The 18,531-nt window shown below is 39.6% G+C and overlaps 2 protein-coding genes across 2 annotated transcripts in view; one reads left to right on the forward strand and one right to left on the reverse strand.

Annotated features, from left to right (window-relative positions):
* The window catches only part of Lrp6 (LDL receptor related protein 6), a 70,251-nt gene extending 61,276 nt beyond the window's left edge, over window positions 1-8,975 (forward strand). The window contains exons 18-21 of the mRNA XM_010643552.2: window positions 2,608-2,838; window positions 4,183-4,319; window positions 4,918-5,015; window positions 8,296-8,975. Coding sequence (XP_010641854.1) covers window positions 2,608-2,838; window positions 4,183-4,319; window positions 4,918-5,015; window positions 8,296-8,590 — 761 coding nt within the window. The 3' untranslated portion in view covers window positions 8,591-8,975. The remainder of the gene's footprint in view (window positions 1-2,607; window positions 2,839-4,182; window positions 4,320-4,917; window positions 5,016-8,295) is intronic.
* The window catches only part of Bcl2l14 (BCL2 like 14), a 48,022-nt gene continuing 36,706 nt past the window's right edge, over window positions 7,216-18,531 (reverse strand). The window contains exon 7 of the transcript XR_784190.2: window positions 7,216-7,261. The gene's annotated coding sequence lies outside the window, so the exon portion shown is untranslated. The remainder of the gene's footprint in view (window positions 7,262-18,531) is intronic.

Consider the following 18,531-nt stretch of genomic DNA (forward strand, 5'->3'; position numbering starts at 1 on the left):
AAAAAAAAAGAAAAAGAAAAAGAAAAAAATGCTACTTTAGGTTGAATCTTGATGAATGAAAGTGTTCATTGTTCAAGTAAGAGGAGAAATTGCATTCCAGGCAGAAGGACTATCCTGTTCAAAAGCAGAAAGGAGTGAAACCAGGCATCTTTGGGAAACTGCATGTAGGGGGGACTGCCAAAACATAAGCTATATGTTAAGGGGTGTCAACAAGAAATAATAATATTGTAAGATCATAGGTAAGATATTAGAGGACTTTGCTTTGCTTCTAAAAAGCCTAGGCAGCATTCCATTCGCAATGGAGTCAGCAACAATTTTAAGAAAGGATAGATGCAAACGCTATGGGGCAGATGTATTGGCAGTGGTAAGGTTATACGTGTGGAAATCTGTTAGACTGGTTGTTTTCAGAGTTCTTTGGACCACATCAAGAGGAATGTAAAGATGTGGATGCATGCGTAAAGACCCAAAGGGACGCAACAGTATTTACCCAAATGATGTAGATTGTATCGTGATGTTTTCTACTTAATTTATTTTTCTTGAAATACTAGTTGTAACATTGAATTGTTTTCACCATCTACTAATGACTTGTAGTCTGTAATTTAAAAGTGCTTAGGCTATTATGATTTGGGCAGAAGATGATGAAGATCTCACTCAAAAGGAGGAATGATGGTGGTAAAAGAAGGAATAGAGTCAGAGTAATTTCATAAATGAAAAGGATTAGATTTGGCTGATAAATTTAGGTTGATCCACAGATATCTCACTGAGTGAACAGAGTTACTAAGACATGTAGCAAGGGTGATGTTTTCTGTCAGTTTATTTTTGCTTCTGATTTAATTCAGTTGCCTTTAGGCAGGCATGCACTTTAGGGTTTGCCATGGATTCCATCATTCTTTACTGTCCACTGGAATATTTCATTTATTTATGATCTACTTCTGGAATCTGGGGAAAATGGCAGTTGGCAGTAATGATGACCTCAGTGTGGAATATTTTGCATTAGAAATTCCCATGCACTATTTTGTTGTAGCTGGTAAGAAGTTGTTGATCTTACGGAATTGTGGCTCAGAAAAGAGATTTAGCGCTCTTCGATTTATCAGTGATAGTTAAAGCTGTGGCAATAGATGAAATCTCTCAGGAGAATAAATAGAAGAGGAAAATAGTAGATAGTCAGTATGAACCCAGGGAAATGACAGAAGAGAATGAAGCCCAAAAAAAGGAAGCAGAGAAAGAATAATAATCAAAATCATACAACGGAGAGACTCATGTCTTAGAAGGCTATTGAACACATGTTTTTGATAAGAAAACAGGAGCGAGCACCATTGAATATGTAAAGAGGTCGGTGAGATGAAGAGTTTATTGAATGTTGCAATTCTGAGACCATAGACTTTTGTTAGAGCGGTTTCAGTGCTGTGGGTGAGGATAGGATCTTGAATTCAGTGAGTTAAGGTATGACCCAGAGTCTTGGAATGAGTGGTAGTAAATATAAACTGTTCCTTTTCCCTTCCTTCTGTCTTTCATTCTGTTTTTTTGAGATAAGGTCTCACTATGTAGTTTAAGCTGGCCACAAATTCATGATCTTCTTGCCTTGTAAACCGTTCGTTCTTCAAGCTTGGAAAGGAAGCCAGAGCACTAAAAAGGAATAAAAAAACATGGAATATTGGTAGCAAGAGAGTCTGCCTCATTCCACATACTAAATTTGTTAGTGATTACCCCATACATTATGTAACAGTGCTATCATTTTTACTTGTTTCTGATAGATTATTTGTTATAATATATCATAGGTGAGTTCAGCTGGAGATTGGAGGTAAGAAGAAGCAGAGAGAGGCTTTTTAAAAAGGATTTGCAATTGTGAGATCTAAGTTAAGTAGTTGGAATGGAAGAATTTTCCTTCTGAGGAAAGGTTAATGGTCTGTATTTGATAAGCCTGCTTGTTCTCTCCTTCTACTTCTGGTATTGTGCACCCTCTGCTTCTTCAAGGCTCAAGTAGCTTTGGGATCTAGGGATGGTGGTTGTCCTGGGCAGCACCCTCCTCTAGTGGCCTGGCTTTCTCTGCAAGTCCTTGCTCTTGGCATGCAGACAGGCTGAAGGCAGCAGCACATGGGACCTCAGGCTCATCTGTAGTTTCTAATTTTCCTTCCCTGGGCCTAAATGTTACCGCTTAAATCTGAAATCAAGCAGGTACTCAGAGCTGCTTTTTTGGCTTCTCCACCATTCCATGTGAAATACTTGATAATGTTTCTTGGTTGATTTCTTCTGACCTAAAAATATCCTTTAACTTCCAAAATAACTTTGATTTTTTTAATATGCAGAATGAAGTAGATTTTATCCATAAATGAGTTTATGGTGTTTAAATCTGTATTTGCCATCTTTGTTCCTATTAATTTACAACTACAGTTCCTAGGATGTTGGTAGGTCATTTTGATTCCTAATGATCACATTTACTTTGGGGCACAGTGTGTATGCACTATTAAAAAAATTATGTTTACAAATTTTTGTGGGTTTTTCTGTTTACAAGTTATTTTAAGTTTATAGCTTGGCATCTTTTCTGTTGCTATTTTGAATGTATTGTTATTTTTCCATTAGATAACAACGCAGCGTCTCTCATTTTAGATCCAACTGAAGAGCCAGCACCACAGGCCACCAATACAGTTGGTTCAGTAATTGGAGTAATTGTCACCATTTTTGTGTCTGGAACCATATACTTTATCTGCCAGAGGATGTTGTGTCCACGCATGAAGGGAGATGGGGAAACTATGACCAATGACTATGTGGTTCATGGACCAGCATCTGTCCCCCTGGGTTATGTGCCACACCCGAGTTCTCTGTCAGGGTCTCTTCCAGGTGAGTTAAGACTGACCCATCAAGTTTCAGTTTCTGGCAAAACTACTACATTTCTATTACAGGCACAGAATGCTACTTAGAGTTGATTCAAACGAGATTGAGTTTTAAAAGATTACAGGTTCACAACCAGAGAACTCTAATCCTTTTGAGGCCAGGACTAAAAGTAGGCCAGGGTAAGCCTCCCTTCAGCAGGCAAAAATTTGGAACTGAGTGATAGAAGAGAAAGACACATTATCATTTTCTCCTGACTTAAAGAGGTGACAGTGGACAGCAGTGCTGCTGTAGTCACAGCCCAGTGTACAGAAATTCTATGCTTGAGTAGGCCACATTGCTCCGGGAAAGGATAGCTTTATTTTCAATGTTTTCCTGGTGCCCTTAGTGAAAAGCTTTCCTTTTAATGAAAATAGAGGAAGTGGTGCCTGGCCAAAGACTTATGAAAATAGGAACTTAGGCTGAGTAAAATTTTTAAGTAAACAGACATCGAATTTCAGCTGAAAGTGTTTCCTGTTGCCATACCTATTTTCAGCAAGTGAAATTTGGAAAGCTACTTGGAAAAAATAGAATTTCTTAACATTGGTGGTTTTGATTCCAGCAATATTTGCATTTAGTAGGCAAAGAAGTACTATCCATATATTGTTTTATGACCTAAAAAATAGCTTTGTTTCCTTTTGAATAAGTCTTATTATTTAAGCCACGCTGTTTTCCAGCCTGCACCCTTCGCAGTCCTGTTCCCTTCAGCTCTGTCCAGGCTGTTGAAAACCTCTCACTGTAGGGAGAAGGTGGGAACTCTTCTCGGCCTTGTTCTAGGCCCTCTCTCAGTGGAAGCATTCACTTCTAGAGAACATTCTCTAGAAATTCTTTCTTCTTTAACCATCTCCAGTTGTTATTAGGAAAAGAGGGCATGAGTTTTTAAGTAGACTGTTGGTGTTGTCTTAGTTACTGTACTTACTGAGAATAGTACCCGATAGCCACAACTCCAAGGTCTGTCCTGGCTCACAGCTTCAAGGCTCCAAGACAGTGTGGCTGACAGTGGAGAAACAGCTCATGGTATAGTGGCAGGAAGCAGAGAAATCAAGGGAGGCAGGCGGGAGGTAGACTCTTCCAGGCCACACCCCCAGGGACCTGCCCTTTATGACTAGGCCTCACTGTGCAACATTGCCTGTAGCTGTCAGCTCATCAGTGTTAGTCCACTGATGAGAGTCAAGCCCTCACCATACAGTCACTGCCCAAAGCCCACCTGTGATCACATGAGGTTTTGGGGGACATCTAGATACAAACCATAAAGTTACTCCATGCATTTTTATAGATCTCACTCATCTTCAGTTTTTATTCCCTTTCTGTTAGGAATGTCTCGAGGTAAATCAATGATCAGCTCCCTCAGTATTATGGGGGGAAGCAGTGGACCACCTTATGATCGAGCACATGTCACGGGCGCATCATCAAGCAGTTCTTCAAGCACCAAAGGCACTTACTTCCCTGCAGTAAGTAGTCAGTTTTCCTTTGTTTTTCTCTGAATACTAAAATACAGTGTCTTAGATTATCTCATTTAAATGTGTGGGTATTTGGTGATGGTAATGTAGAAATAGTTTTTTAATACAGAATTTGGGAATAAAGTTTAAAGGATTTACAACCACCACCCTCTCTATATAGATAACAAGTGTATTTAAAAACACTCAGCATTGATTTCACATTTCAAGTAAAAATGGACCCATGTACATCTTGAGAGACTTAGAACCTTCATTTCTTAATTTCCTTAAAAAGCGCACCTAGATCTTCTAAATCAGTCATTTTTCTCTGAACATAATTTTAAAACAACAAATCCTAGCTCATCTAAACTTGCGATTTGAAGATAATAGATTTTCTTTAATCACTTTGTGCTGTTTAGCCATAATGAAATTATTTTAGAGAAAGGGAGCCAGAATCCTTAAGTACTGTTTGAGGTCAGTCCTTTGGAAAAGGAGAATTTTGCTAATAATCCTTGGAGAACAAACAGTAAGACTAGAGGATGAAAGAATGTATTAAGTCTCTGTCTGGTTCTGAGTATTGTGACTTTAATATTTGAATTCTTTTTCCTTTTAGATTTTGAACCCACCACCATCCCCTGCCACAGAGCGATCACATTACACTATGGAATTTGGTTATTCTTCAAACAGTCCGTCCACTCACAGGTCGTACAGGTAATATACCACATCCTCTTTTAATGGAAGTGGAAATGCTTACTACAAGGAAGAAGCAAGTGGCGTGGTGGTGCACACCAGTAATCCAGCTGCTTGCAGAGAGTCAGGCAGAAGGATGGCTGTTCAGGGCTGGGGATTTAGCTCAGTGGTTCCACTGCCTGCCCCACAAGCAAAACGTCCTGAGTTCGATCCCCAGTACCAAAAAAAAAAAAAAAATGAGGATAGCAAGTTCAGGGCCAGTGTAGGCAGTTTAGTAAGACCTTGACTCAAAAAATAAAAAGGGCTGGGGGCGGGGGTATGACTCAGTGGCAGAGTGCTTTTCCACCATACATGAGATCATGGGTTTAACTCCCAATATGGAGGGGGCAAAAAAGGGAAGGACTCTACTTTTGGGCTTGATAAATTCCAAATCAAAAGTTGATGGTCAAATGTGGGGATTTAGTTTAGTGGTTCCGCTCCTGCTTTGCAAGCTCAAGGATGCCAGTTTGATCCTTGGTACCCAAAAAAAAAAAAAGGAAAAGATGGTGGTCACTGATGAGAGAATATCGGCAATGCTGACATTGCCCCTCTGACAATTTTTCTTTCAGGGCATTTTTTTTAAAAAGTCATAAATACTGGCTTTTAGAATAATGAAATAGCTAGGTATGTAGGCGCAAGTCTCTAATCCCAGCACCTGGGAGTCTGAGGCAGGAGTTTGTGTTTGAGGCGAGACTGGGCTACATAGTTCAAGACTGGCCTGAATCACCTAGCGAGAGACTGTCTTAAAAAAAAAACATAAACAGTAATGAAACAGGGTCCAGGTTTTGGCAGTGTTCTGAAGAAAGTTTACTGAGCAAAGTGACTGATTCTAAATAAGTTACCGCTGGTGTTCAGTAAGATTGATACTCTAGGGTGGAATACTGGTGCTATTTGGTGGTGCCGGCCCATAATCCGATCTACTCTGAGACTAAAGTAGGATGATCTCAAGTACAAGGATTGGCTGGACAATTTGGCAAGACCCTGTCAAAAATAAAAAGGGCTGGGATTGTAGCTCATTTGTAGAATGCCCCTGAATTCAATCCCCAGTGCTTCCCTTCCCCCTCCAAATATCGGGTATGGGCTGGTTCACAGAGTTGGAGAGCTCTCATCCAGCAGGGTGTACCAAGAGCGCAGAATCTGAGAGAATTCAAGAAAAATGTAAGGTCAGCCCTTGCTTACATGTGCTATAGTGATCTGGGATGAAAGATTTCTTATTTAGGTGCATGGAATAAATTAAGACTAACTAAAATAAATGAATTGTATTTGTAAGCCACAGCAGGGGAAAACCTTTCTCCCAATTTGTGAGTCTATGGAGCATGTTGACAGGTCAGTTAGTATTTTGTCCACCGTACTCTTCCACTTCATTTGAAAGGTCAGCAAAAGTCAACAGCTTTGTACTCTTTAAACAGAGACTGCTGTTTATGGGTGACCCTCAGTGCAAGTTATCTTCCTGAAGGGTGATTCTTAGCATTTCAGTCAAGTTGACCTTCTCTGACCTCGTTTATGAATGGAAATGCAGTGGAAACTGTTTAGAGTGTCATTGAGAACTCCCTTTTCAGTTGAGATAAGACTGTGTGACATAGGCTTGACTTTCAATGGAATGTTTTTCCAATTTGTTGTAATGTTGCTGTCCCTGCCAAGAGTTTGTCCTATAAAGCCAAATAGAACAGCAGAAGTCTGAAAGTTGAAAAGCAAAAGGAAAGATCTGAAATTTTATTTTAAAAACACTTGAATTCAAAATGAGTAAATGTTTGATCAAAATAAACATAATCACACTTAAAATTATTGTTATTTAACCATTTCCTATATCTCAAATTAAGCCCACTTTCTATTTATTCTTTATCATTTAGATCTGTCTCAAGAATTTTGTTCATTCACTTCCCCACTCCATGAAAATGGAAGTATTTGCCCTTTAAAAATAGAAGTAGGAAATTTCACCAAGGCTTTGACACCTGTTGGAGTGAATAGATAAAACAAAAATCCTTAAGACAGCATGTCGCTACTGATAGTAAAAGCTTCTGAGAACCTGCTTGGCAGGTCGTACAACTTACCCTCTCTGGCAGGCATTTCTTTTGAAGTCAGGTGGAGTGGTAACAGATGGTGTGGGTCCTGGGATACTATCTCGTTCCTCTGTATCATCAGGTATTTTGGGAATTATCCAACCAGTTTTTGTGCTCTTGTCCATTCTCTCACAGTCTTTCAGTTTGGTGACAAAGCTTATGCATAAACTTTTGGTTGGGATAAATATGAAATAAGTACTCAGAATAAAAATGTGTAAGAAGTTGGAAATAGAAGTAGGAAAGACAGAAGCCAGCACTTATGTCAGCTCTTATCTTCACAAGTACATTATTCTTTTCAGTGTTTTGCTACAGATTTACCAACAGATCATTTATAAAATTCCCTGGCCCTTTATAATATTTAAAATGTATCATTTTGATGTTCGGTTAAAGCTGCTCTTAGGACATTATACCTGTTTTTACAGAAAGAATCAGAACTGTTTCTCCAAATAAGTTTTCTTTTCCTGATCCTAACAGTAGTGGGATAGTTAGGCTCTGTAGGCTGTCTACTGAAACCCAGCCTCGATTGTACAGTGTTTGACTTTTAAAATAAGAAATAAAGTTTTTAGATATCATTAAATTATTTGTCAGGTAAATTATGATCAGTTAAAGAATGCTAACATGTTTGAGTAGGTGAAATCAGTAGTCTTCTGTAAACTAAGTACAAAATATATAATTCTAAAGATGACCAGTAGAACTTGCTTTCTTCCTCCCTCCCTCCCTCCCCCAAAAAAAACCTTCCTTTCCTCCCTCCCTCCCTTCCACCCTCCTTCTCTCCCTCTTTCCCTCCCTTCCTCCCTTCCTCCCTTCCTCCCTTCCTTCCCAATAAGATGCTGGGCATCAAACCCAGGGCCTCATGTATGCTAAGCACATGCTTAACCACTGAGCTGCAGCTGCAGCCCAATACAGCTTTGAAGAGCCCTGTTTAAACTCAGTCACACAGTTTAACTTGAGGATGGAGGAGCACATCCACAGGCTAGATCGAGTTGCCTGTTTTCCCATCGTACCCATTTTCACCAGCCTCTGCTTTTGCCAACACAAGAATATATTCTGTCCTCCTCAGCCATTGAAGATTACCTCTTGATCTGGACAGATATCAATCGCAGAAGCTCAGTTTTCAAGTGAAATTTACATCTAATATCTCTGAATTCTGATAGTTATTTTTCTATAAAACTAAGTTTCTCTTTATTTTCTCCCTGTTCCAGTTACAGGCCATACAGCTACCGGCACTTTGCTCCCCCTACCACACCCTGCAGCACAGATGTCTGTGACAGTGACTATGCTCCTAGCCGGAGAATGACCTCGGGGGCCACAGCCAAAGGCTACACCAGTGACTTGAACTATGACTCAGAACCTGTGCCCCCACCACCCACGCCCCGGAGCCAGTACTTGTCAGCAGAGGAGAACTATGAAAGCTGCCCCCCTTCTCCATACACAGAGAGGAGCTATTCCCATCACCTCTACCCGCCACCACCCTCGCCCTGCACAGACTCCTCCTGAGGAGGGGCCCTCCTCCTCTGACTGCCTCCACCATGAAGAATGTAAATACACATTTGGTTGAGATCTGGAGGGGGGGAGGGAACTATTAGAGAAGGATGAGGCAGACCATGTACAGTTAAAATTATAAAATGGGTAGGGAATACTGGAGATATTTGTACAGAAGAAAGGATATTTATATATTTTCTTAAAACAGCAGATTTACTGCTTGTGCCATAAAAGTTTGTATAAAAAATAAATTTGTACTAAGTTTTATTTTTGCAAACTGAATACACAGAGCATGCCTTAAACCCAGTAAAGTGACTGAGTACAAAGGAAACAGGAATTATAAAGGCATCACTGACCAGGAATGTCTGGGCTGTATTGATACCAAAAAAATTTTTTTAAAGAAAAAGAAAAAATTAAGTCTATCCCAGAGCAGCAAACCATTCCTACTTGGAAGTAGCCAGCTAGCCTTGAAGTTAACATTTTTGAGACCCAAGATAAAGCATGAAAAAAAAATAGTAATAATATTGGACAAAGGGCTTTGCTTTGTTTAGGGATCCAACCATTTTATTGCGGAAAATAAGTCTACCAAAACCCATTCTGGGTGTTGCCATTGCAGGAGAGCTCCTCTGTCTAGTACACCGCAGCACTGTGTCTCTGTCCCTACCTTAGAGCCCACACCGCTATCAAAGGAAAGTTTTTTTCTAGGTGTTTCCACACTGCTGCCTCCCGCTACAATGCTGTAGGCCATTTTGCCCCTGAAACCATGATTTATTCAAGCTTTTTATCTGAGGAGTTGATTAAATGGGATTTTTGGAATTAGGGCTTTATTCTAATATTTTACCAGCTCCCTTCCCCAGCAGGCTTAGCTCGTCAATCTGACCACTGTTTTTGCTTAATAATAAAAAGTTAGCCATATTGTTGATCCTCTTTACATCCAAGATTTAGTGCTAAATAATGTCTTTTTACAACACATATAGACAGTGTTTTAAGATCTACAAGTCTAACCATTATGTTTTTGTTGTAAATTAAATCATTTATCCTTGCAGTACTTTCAACACATAATATCACAATATAAAATCATTTTTATATATGTTTGAGTAAAGCATTTAACTATGTTCTGGTTAGAGACTATTTAAAAAGTGTTTGTGTGTATATGTGTGTTACCATTAGCTTTTCCTATATTAACTGTTTGTGACATTGTCACGATCTTTAGACCAGGTTTTCTCAGAACGATGTCTACATGCATACCTCTTCTAACGTGTGACACGAGTTTAATACCTTCCTGTTACTTACTGTGAAAGTTAGATTGTTTTCAAATTATTATTATAATATTCTCATATATTTTTATGTGTGTTCTCTCTTACCCCATTATGGATTAATATAATTTAAGAAATTTAACAGTGGGGATTAAATGAGAAGATAAACCATTAACTTCTCAGCTGTCAGAAGTTGGGTGGAGGGCGTAGCGGAAGTCTCTTATGGAACCTGCCTGGCCTGCTGTGTATGGTACTGGGGCTGCTACATCTTCAGCTGTCAGGGCTGACCTGTGGAATGATTTTAGCACTGCTCTGCCTTCGTGCCAGAAGCTAGCTTCCTGCTTTTTACATGTGTCTAGTACTGCTCTGCTACAACTGAGTGTGTTTTTCAAACTGGTGTGCTTTTATATTAATAGATATCGGCGAGTTAGTGTTCTTTCTCTCTCTCTCTCTCCACTCTGTCTTGGTGAGGCCTCTGGTAATCGGAGCTCCCCGCAAATATCAACAAAGGGTTCAGAATTTTGGCAGGGGTGAAATAACCTTTTAAGCAATTAGAAAAAGTAAGTAACATTTTTAAAGAGGAAAAAATACGGTCTCAGACTAATGCTCAGAATGTTGGGGGGGCAACTTAAAAGAGCCAGGTGCACTTGATTTTGCTATACACAAATGGTGATCCATCAGTGTCTTTTATCTCAGTCAGAGGAGCATTGCCGCTTCGTTTTGCTGGAACAAAGTGCTTGTGGTCTAGGCAAAGTGGACATTGACCTTCCGATCTGTGACACATGGGCAGTGGATATTTCAGTGAGGATGGAAGGTTAGCAATAACTGGGTATCAGTGAGCATTCGAGAATTCTGTATGTTTACATGTTTAATATGCATCTTTACCTGGTGTGCTTCCCATGTGGAACCTTGCACTATAATGAATTAAGAATATCGCCTTGTTTTATCTCAGTCCAAGTGCTTGTACTGCGAAGGCAATGGCCTCTTCTTGCAGAATACTAATTTGTGTGCCAATTTGTTTGAAATTATTTGAAGGCAGTTCAGCTTAATCTCAGTATCCTCTTTCTGGGATTGTTGAGATTGATTCTTAATATTTCTGAGAGTAGGGCTGGGGATTTTAGCTCAGTGCTTCCGCTGCCTGCCTTGCAAGCTCAAGGATCTGAGTTCAATCCCTGGTACCAAAATAATAATAATAATAATACTTTTAATGAGAGGATTGTCAAATTTGGGAAAGAGTTATTGATCCTCAGGTTACACGGACAGTTACGCTTAAGTAAAGTACATCTTGATTACTAAACACAGTTTTAATTGGAAAAATGAACATAAGAACACAAGTCAGGAAAACAGTGAAGAGAGATTATAAGCTTGGTGTATAATGAGCTTCACTATTCAAAAGTATGCCTACTTACTGATACTGAAATCTTATCTGGGAAGTGAACTTTGATATCACTCACTGCACTGCAGCAGGCTCTTTGGGATTGGTCTTTTGTAATTGGGGTTCTCAACCTTGCTGCCTCAGAGCCCAGGGATTTGCTGCCTGTTCAGGAGGAGACCACAGTTCATGTCTTTTTGCATGGAGGCTTTTATTTTGAGCTCATTGCATTCCCACTGGCGGTTCAAGCTGGCAGAAACACTGTCGGATAATGGCACATTAACATTGAAAAAATAGAGTCATTGGATAGTATGTTCTCAGTATTAATTTTTCTCCCATGAAATTCTGTTACGGCTTTGGCACTTGCTGCCATTCTTCTGTACTACATATTGAAAGAAGTCTGTTTAGCCAAAAGGTATATTTATTTTAATTCTAATATAAAAACACGTTGTGATCCACCACCAAAAGACAATTTGATCCTTTAACAAGTTTGAGAAAAAAGATAGTAGATTAGAAATGAAGGCTTCAATTAAAGTACATCTTCACCTAATGTAGGCCAGTAATTTAGGGGGAATTTTTTGTATTTTGAGAGCGTGTGTGTGTGTGTGTGTGTGTGTGTGTGTGGTACTGGGGATCGAACTTGGGACCTTGTGCTTGTGAAGCAGGTGGTGGAACCACTGAGCTAAAGCCCCAGCCCAAGACAGAGCCTTTTTATATAGGTCAAGCTGACCTCAAACTTATCATGTAGCCTAGGCTGGCCTCAAACTTGGAATTCTCCTGCCTCAGTCTCCTGAGAGGTAGGATTATGGTATACAGTACCACATAACCTGGCTGGGGAGGGTTGTTTGAACAGTAAAATTTTAATATAATTGAGGGTTTTATTTTTTCATCATTTTAAAATACCTTAAACTTGATACTTTGTATAAGGGCAACTCACTCAGTATTTAAGTTGTAAAAATTACACCTATTTTGCAAGATGGAGAAACAAAAATTTTAAATTTTTCGTACCCCCAAATATGTCATGATTTTGCCTTGCCTATTTCTGTGTGTATGGAGTGCATGGCTTGTCTGGAAATCGGATATGGGTGTATGGATATTAGTTGGTTAGCTAATAATTGGGATCCACACATGCGACTGTGTACTAAGCATAGATGTAGACTGAGTCCTAAAGAAGTTTATAATCAAGTTTTGAAAACATACCAGGTTTTTGTTTTAGAATTGTGGAGATTGAATCCAAGGGCTTTGCAGCTCATTTTTTTACCTTTGAGATAGGATCTTCCTAAGTCAATAAGCTGCTCAGCCTTGTGATTCACCTGCCTCAGCCTCTCAGAGTGCTAGGATTACAGGAATGTGCCTGTAATTTCTTAAACTCAAAAAATGTAATTTTATTTGGTGTTCTTTCCTTACCTCCAGCCTAAAATAGGCCAAGAGAAATTCTGACTTGAGAAAGTACTGGTAGCTTATGTGTGATTTCTGACTTCTCCAATGGCGTCATTATTCTGTCTCAAAATTTGGCTTTTGTAATTCAAAGTTTTAGAGTAAAGAACTTTGGACAGGGACGTAAAAATTGTACATATATAATTTTTTTTAAAAAAGTAAATGATGGGCCTGTGAGTCCATATCCTCAGGGTATTTCTCTTTGACTTGATCTCATCTCATTAGATTAGGCCTGGATCTGAGTGGAAGGGGAGGTAGATTTATAGGTTTATCTTAATGACTTAGAATCAAATCTCAGGCTTTATTGAGGTAAAATGTACCATTTTTTCTTTCATGAGGAATTCTTAAGTCATTCTTAGTTTTATTGCTGAAAAATATCTTTATGACTTTATAGAAAGAATTACAAACTCAGTGATTTCTTATACTCAGAAGTGGAATACAGACTTAATTAACCAGTGTATTACCACCACCACCTAGAGTTTTCCCAGAAGTGAACACCAAAGAATTAGAAACAATGTACTTTTGCTTAACTGTCCACTTGGGTTGTTTTGTTTTTTAATGCACTCTATCAAGGGTTAGAGATACTAATTGGTGGAGATACATATGTCTATTTACATCAATCCCTAAATATGGGTATTAAAAGGAATATAAAGGAAAAAGTCAGATTCAATCCAGTATTATATGAAGTTAAGAATCTGGGTTATTAAAAATTGGAGAGAAAGAGAATACCATGAAGCTTAAACTGAACTAGCCTTACTTGCAAGTGAAGGATCTGGTGCTGCTTTCAGATGTTTATCCTTTATGTTTTCAAACTTTTTCTTAAGCTTTAATCTTTGTCACTATCTTAAAGTCAACTGGTGTTTCTGTTCATCGACTTTGGTACGATGGTGCTTTGCAAGGATGTATTTATATTATAATGGCCAACATTTGGTCAGCCCCTTTCCACTTTCCCCTTTTTGTAAAATAAGTGCTTTAATTATAACTGTATAAAAATACCTTGTATAAATCCTTTTGATTATGACAATAAGCTGAATTGTAACATGAAATGTTGATTTTTATAATAAAACAGTGGAAAAATAAAAGTGTCATTTCTTTTCAGCAAGAAATTAAAATCGTATATGTGTGTGTTTTGCCATGATGCAGATTGTAAACAGCTTTTTTTTGTTGTTGTTGTTATTGGGGGTCAAACTGCACTTGCTAGGCAGTCAGCAGAACCACTGAGCTAAATCCCTGACCCACAAACAGCTTTATTTTAGCTCAAGTAAATGCTGCCCTAGGAGAGAGATGGGGTCGGGCAGGGCTGTGGCCTAGTTCCTCGCTGAGGAGCCCTGTGCTGGACAATGAGAAGACTGCTGCACTTGGGAGTGCTGATGTAGACTTTGAACAGCACCCCTGCCTGTCCCCCAAGTTAGCTTATAAAATGAACCTTGGTCTTCCTGTTGTAGAGTCCAATGTGTTAATGCTTCCCTGAGGGTGAGTTTTGGTGAAACCAGGGAGTACTGAAGTCCCAGGCCCATCACTCATGTGAGTTTACTGCTCTTCTAAGGAGGAAAAGCCCGGCGTGGTGGTGCACTCCTGTAATCCCAGCACTTGGGAGGCTGAGGCAGGAGGATTGGTGTGAGATTGAGACCAGCCTGGGCTACAAAGTGAGTTCCAGGTCAGTCTCAACTACATAGTGAGACCCTGTCTCATCCCCCCCCCACACACACACAAAAAAGCAAAGCTGCTTTATGCATTGGTAGAATTTAGAATGTCAAATGGGTAAGTGAAAATCACTTCCTTAGCAGGAAAGCTCTTAGTAAACTCACCTTCATCCTCACCCCACCCCACCCCCAGGGAATAACTATACAGGTCAAACCATTCCTGGTTAAGTCAAAGGAAAGGAAAAACTGGTTTGCCTGAATTAAAGGTAGTCTCAAGAATGGAGCTGGCATGCTGGTGATCCCAGCTGCTTGGGAGGCTGAGGCAGGAGGATCTTAAATTCCAGGCCAGTCTGGGCAATTTAGCAAGACCCTGTCTGAATATAAAAAGAAACTGCAGGTGTAGCTCAGTAGTAGAATTGCTTGCCCTGCACATGTGAAAACCCTAGGTTCAACCCTAGTGCCACAGGAAAGGGGCAAGGAAGTAGCAACCTTGTGACTGGTTTTGGGTCTTTCTTTCCCCAAATAGGTTTCCAGGAAAGTTACGTAGTCCTCATGTTAAGAGGCCTTTCCTTAAATTTAATTCAGTTGATGAAATGTGGTGCTCAAATCTCAGGTCCCATCACTTCCACCGTTATGCGATCTGCATCATCCTTTTCCCCTTCACTGAAAATTTTCCACTTGAGATTTACATTTGCAAGTTCAGATGTAACCACAGTAGAACAATCTTCCAAAGTAAAGAGGCTAATGTGAAGTGCAATTTTATCAGTATTTGGCCTGCGTTTTGGTGCACCGGACCCTGGGCTGTCTCATTGCCCCTCCCCCAAGCAGCTGGCTAGTTAAGGACCAAACCTGACAGGAAATACCTGATTTAAGCATGAAGGGATCAGTGCTTTTTTTTTTTTTTCCAGGCAGCTGCTTCTTATTTATTTATTTATTTTTATTGGCACATGTTTGCAGTCTATAATTATATTCATCCTGGGGAGCTGGTACGTGTACATGACATGTCTTAATTTTACCCCCTCTCCAGTGCAAAATTTTGATCACAAACATGTTGGCAGTGGTGGGTGGAGAGGAAAATGACATAGTTAGATTGTGCTGTCATATGCTGAACAGTTGTCAAGGCATGTCTGGATATGGATATGTTTATCCATATCCATAAATTATATATGAGTTTTCTGTCCCAGAGAGGTGATTGCACATGCAGCATTCAAGGTAATGCATAGTATTAGAAAGTAGGCTCTGCTGGAGTCCAAACTCCTGTGGTGCCCCCGTCCATGCAGATGCCTGTTCAATACTTAAGTTCCCCTAGGCGCTTGCTCTCTTTCCCCAAGGACTTTCTACCTCAACTGGGAGGCAAGCCGTGTGGGCACACAGGAGGGATTACCTCGAGAGTCTCACTATTGGTCATCCTTACAAAGGCTCCCTCACTATCCTGTCAGTTGTGTAGCCTTGAAGTCCCATGTTTTGTCCAGATGATAGGGTTTTTTTTCTGTTGGAGTCCATGGGAAGGAAAGGTTTAGAACCCCAAGTTCTTTGCAGTGCTGTGATTCTTAACTGCAGAGATAAATAATGGGAAGGTTTTAATAACTCAGTTTTTCTAATGGGTCTAGATCTATTCATACATCCTATTTGTTTTCTTTTCCTCTTTCTGTTCCTTTTCTTCCTTTTCTTTGGATTGAATTTAGGGCCTACTAAGCTACATCCCAAGTCTTTTATTTTTATTTTGAGTGTTGCCAAGATGCTAAGTTGCCCAGGCTAAGCTTGAACTTGTGATTCTCCTGCCTCAGCCTCTCTGAGTGGAATTACAGACAGGCTTCACTATGCCCAGTTTCTTATGTCACTTTTAGTAATTCATGTTTTTCAGGGATTTATTCATTTTATTGAAGTCTGAGTATCGCCATAAAGTGTGTCTTTTATCCTAATGTCTTCTTTTCTGACATCGATAATTTGCACCTTCTCTGATGGAGCTCAGAGCTCGTTACCTCCCAAGGACGGCACCTTGGCCTGCTGAATAAGCTGAAAGGGATTTGAGGAAACTGTAGAAACAGAATTGGCTTTCTGACCCTCTCTTGTCTGTCTCCCCCAAAGCAAGACAGGAAGCCTAGGAAGGATTTTTCTGATCTTCCCTGAAGTAGAAGAAAAGAACATCATCTCTGAAGATGAAGGGTCACAGAAGAATCTAAACAGAAAAGTATTGGTAAGTTTGCCCAGTTTATCAACATTAGATCAGACCCTTTTACCCTATCACATTTCTGTACTCATCATCAAACCTTTTATAAAATACTAACAGTTATCTGCTTCTATGTGTCTTCACAAAGATTGCTATGTCACTTGAAATTTATAAATTTGGGTGGTTTTCTCTTATTAATCTGTCTTTTGTTATAAGGCCCTCAGACAGGAACCTAGGAGGGGTAGAGAAAAGTCGTACTCCTTTTTGTATACCACATTTCCTTTATCCATTTATCTGTTCATGGACATATAGGCGGCTTCCAAGATTTATCCTCTGTATTATTATGGATATACATTTTATTCTGTGTATGTTATAAACCCGACCACAAATTATTAGTTTTCTTTTAAACAGTACATCCTTCTGGGCATGGTGGCACACACATGTAATCCCAGCATTCTGGGAGGCTGAGATAGGAGGATCACAAGTTCAAACCCAGCCTGGGTAACTTAGCAACTGAGACTGCCTCAAACTAAAAAAAATAATAATAATAATTAAAGGGGCTAGGATATAGTTCATTGTGAAGGCCCTGGGTTCAATTCCCAGTACCACAAAAAATAAGTGTATTATTTTTTAAATAAGAAAAGGAATCTTTTCTTTTACTCAAATATCATTTCCAGTGCTTTCCCTTTTTTTATACATACAGATTTCTATTTGGTATAATTTGTCTTCTACCCTTACTATTTATTGTAGTCCAGGTAGGCTGGTTAGGAATTATTTTTAAGTTTTGTGCATCTCAAAAATAAATCCTATTTTACCTTCATTTTAAAGCCATCTTTATTTCTACTATAGGGCTGTGGTGTAGGTTTTCTGGTATAGGGTTATGTTTACACTTTTATTTAATACTTGAGAGGGAACTGTACTTTTTTCTATCTTATATAGTTTCCCAAGAAGTTTGGTGTCTGTTATGGTTTGTGTCTAGTTGTCTCTCCAAAGCCTTATGTGGTCATAGGACTAAATTTAGAGTATGTGACACTAGGATTAAGGGTGTGTGATTATTAAATCAGTTTACTAATTGGTTTAGCACCACCCTGATCCCTGTAGACTGGATAAAAGGAGCAAAAAGACACTGTTAAATTCCCTTTGCTGCTTTTGTGAGCCAGCCAATTATGGACTAAACCCTCTACAAACTATGAGCTAAATAAACCTTTCCCCTTTTAACTTTGGATGTTGGTTTTGTGTCTCAGCAAAGAGAAAACTAACACAGAAATTTGGTACTGAGAGTGGGATTGTTGCTGTGACTATACCTGACCATGTGGTTTAGGAGCTTGTAGAAAGAGTTTTAAAAGGTTTAAAGATACCAGCTAAAAAAAAGTAGAGCTAGGACACTTTAGGCTGTACTGTGTGGGAGATTCTGGTCAGAGCTCAGAAGACTAGAAGGCTGATACAAATCCTGCCAGAAAGACCAGGCTCAGGTTTCTGCTGGAAAGAAGGACAGCATTGGCAGTTAGACTTCAGACAATGTGTTATGTTGGCAGAAAGTTTGTCTGCATTTTGCTCATATCCAGAGACTGTGCGTGAGACTGAGATTAAGGGTGGCAGACTAATCTGGTGGAAAAAATTTCAAGGCATTCTAATGTTGAGACTATGGCATGGCTATGGCCAAAAGCTTTTATCCAGATTTATGTTGAGAATCAAGACCAAAGAGCCCAGCAAAATTATTTTAAAAGTTTTGTATTTGGCCAAAAAGGAAGCTCCAGTAAAATCGCAGCCTGCAAAGGTAAGACAGATCTTGATTGGTGAGAAGGCTGCACACTTTTTTTCGGTGGTACCACTAAGCTAAATCTGCCGCCCATTGCTTGGTGGGAAGGAACAAGAAAATAGAAGATGTCCTAAAGGCCTCACAAGAAACAGCAGAACTCCACCATTTGCAGCCTCAAATTTTCAAAAATAAGACTTTGCTTTGAGAAGAGAGCCCCAGAGCACCATGTTCCAGAAGGCAGTGGCCTAGAGAAGTTGTTCCTAATGATTTGGTTCATAGGTGCTGGATCCCTATAGCCAAGAGAGGAAAGAGCCTGGCT

This window comes from Fukomys damarensis, unplaced genomic scaffold (assembly GCF_012274545.1).
Source record: "Fukomys damarensis isolate Sample0158 unplaced genomic scaffold, DMR_v1.0_HiC HiC_scaffold_19, whole genome shotgun sequence".
Classification (NCBI taxonomy): Eukaryota; Metazoa; Chordata; class Mammalia; order Rodentia; family Bathyergidae; genus Fukomys; species Fukomys damarensis.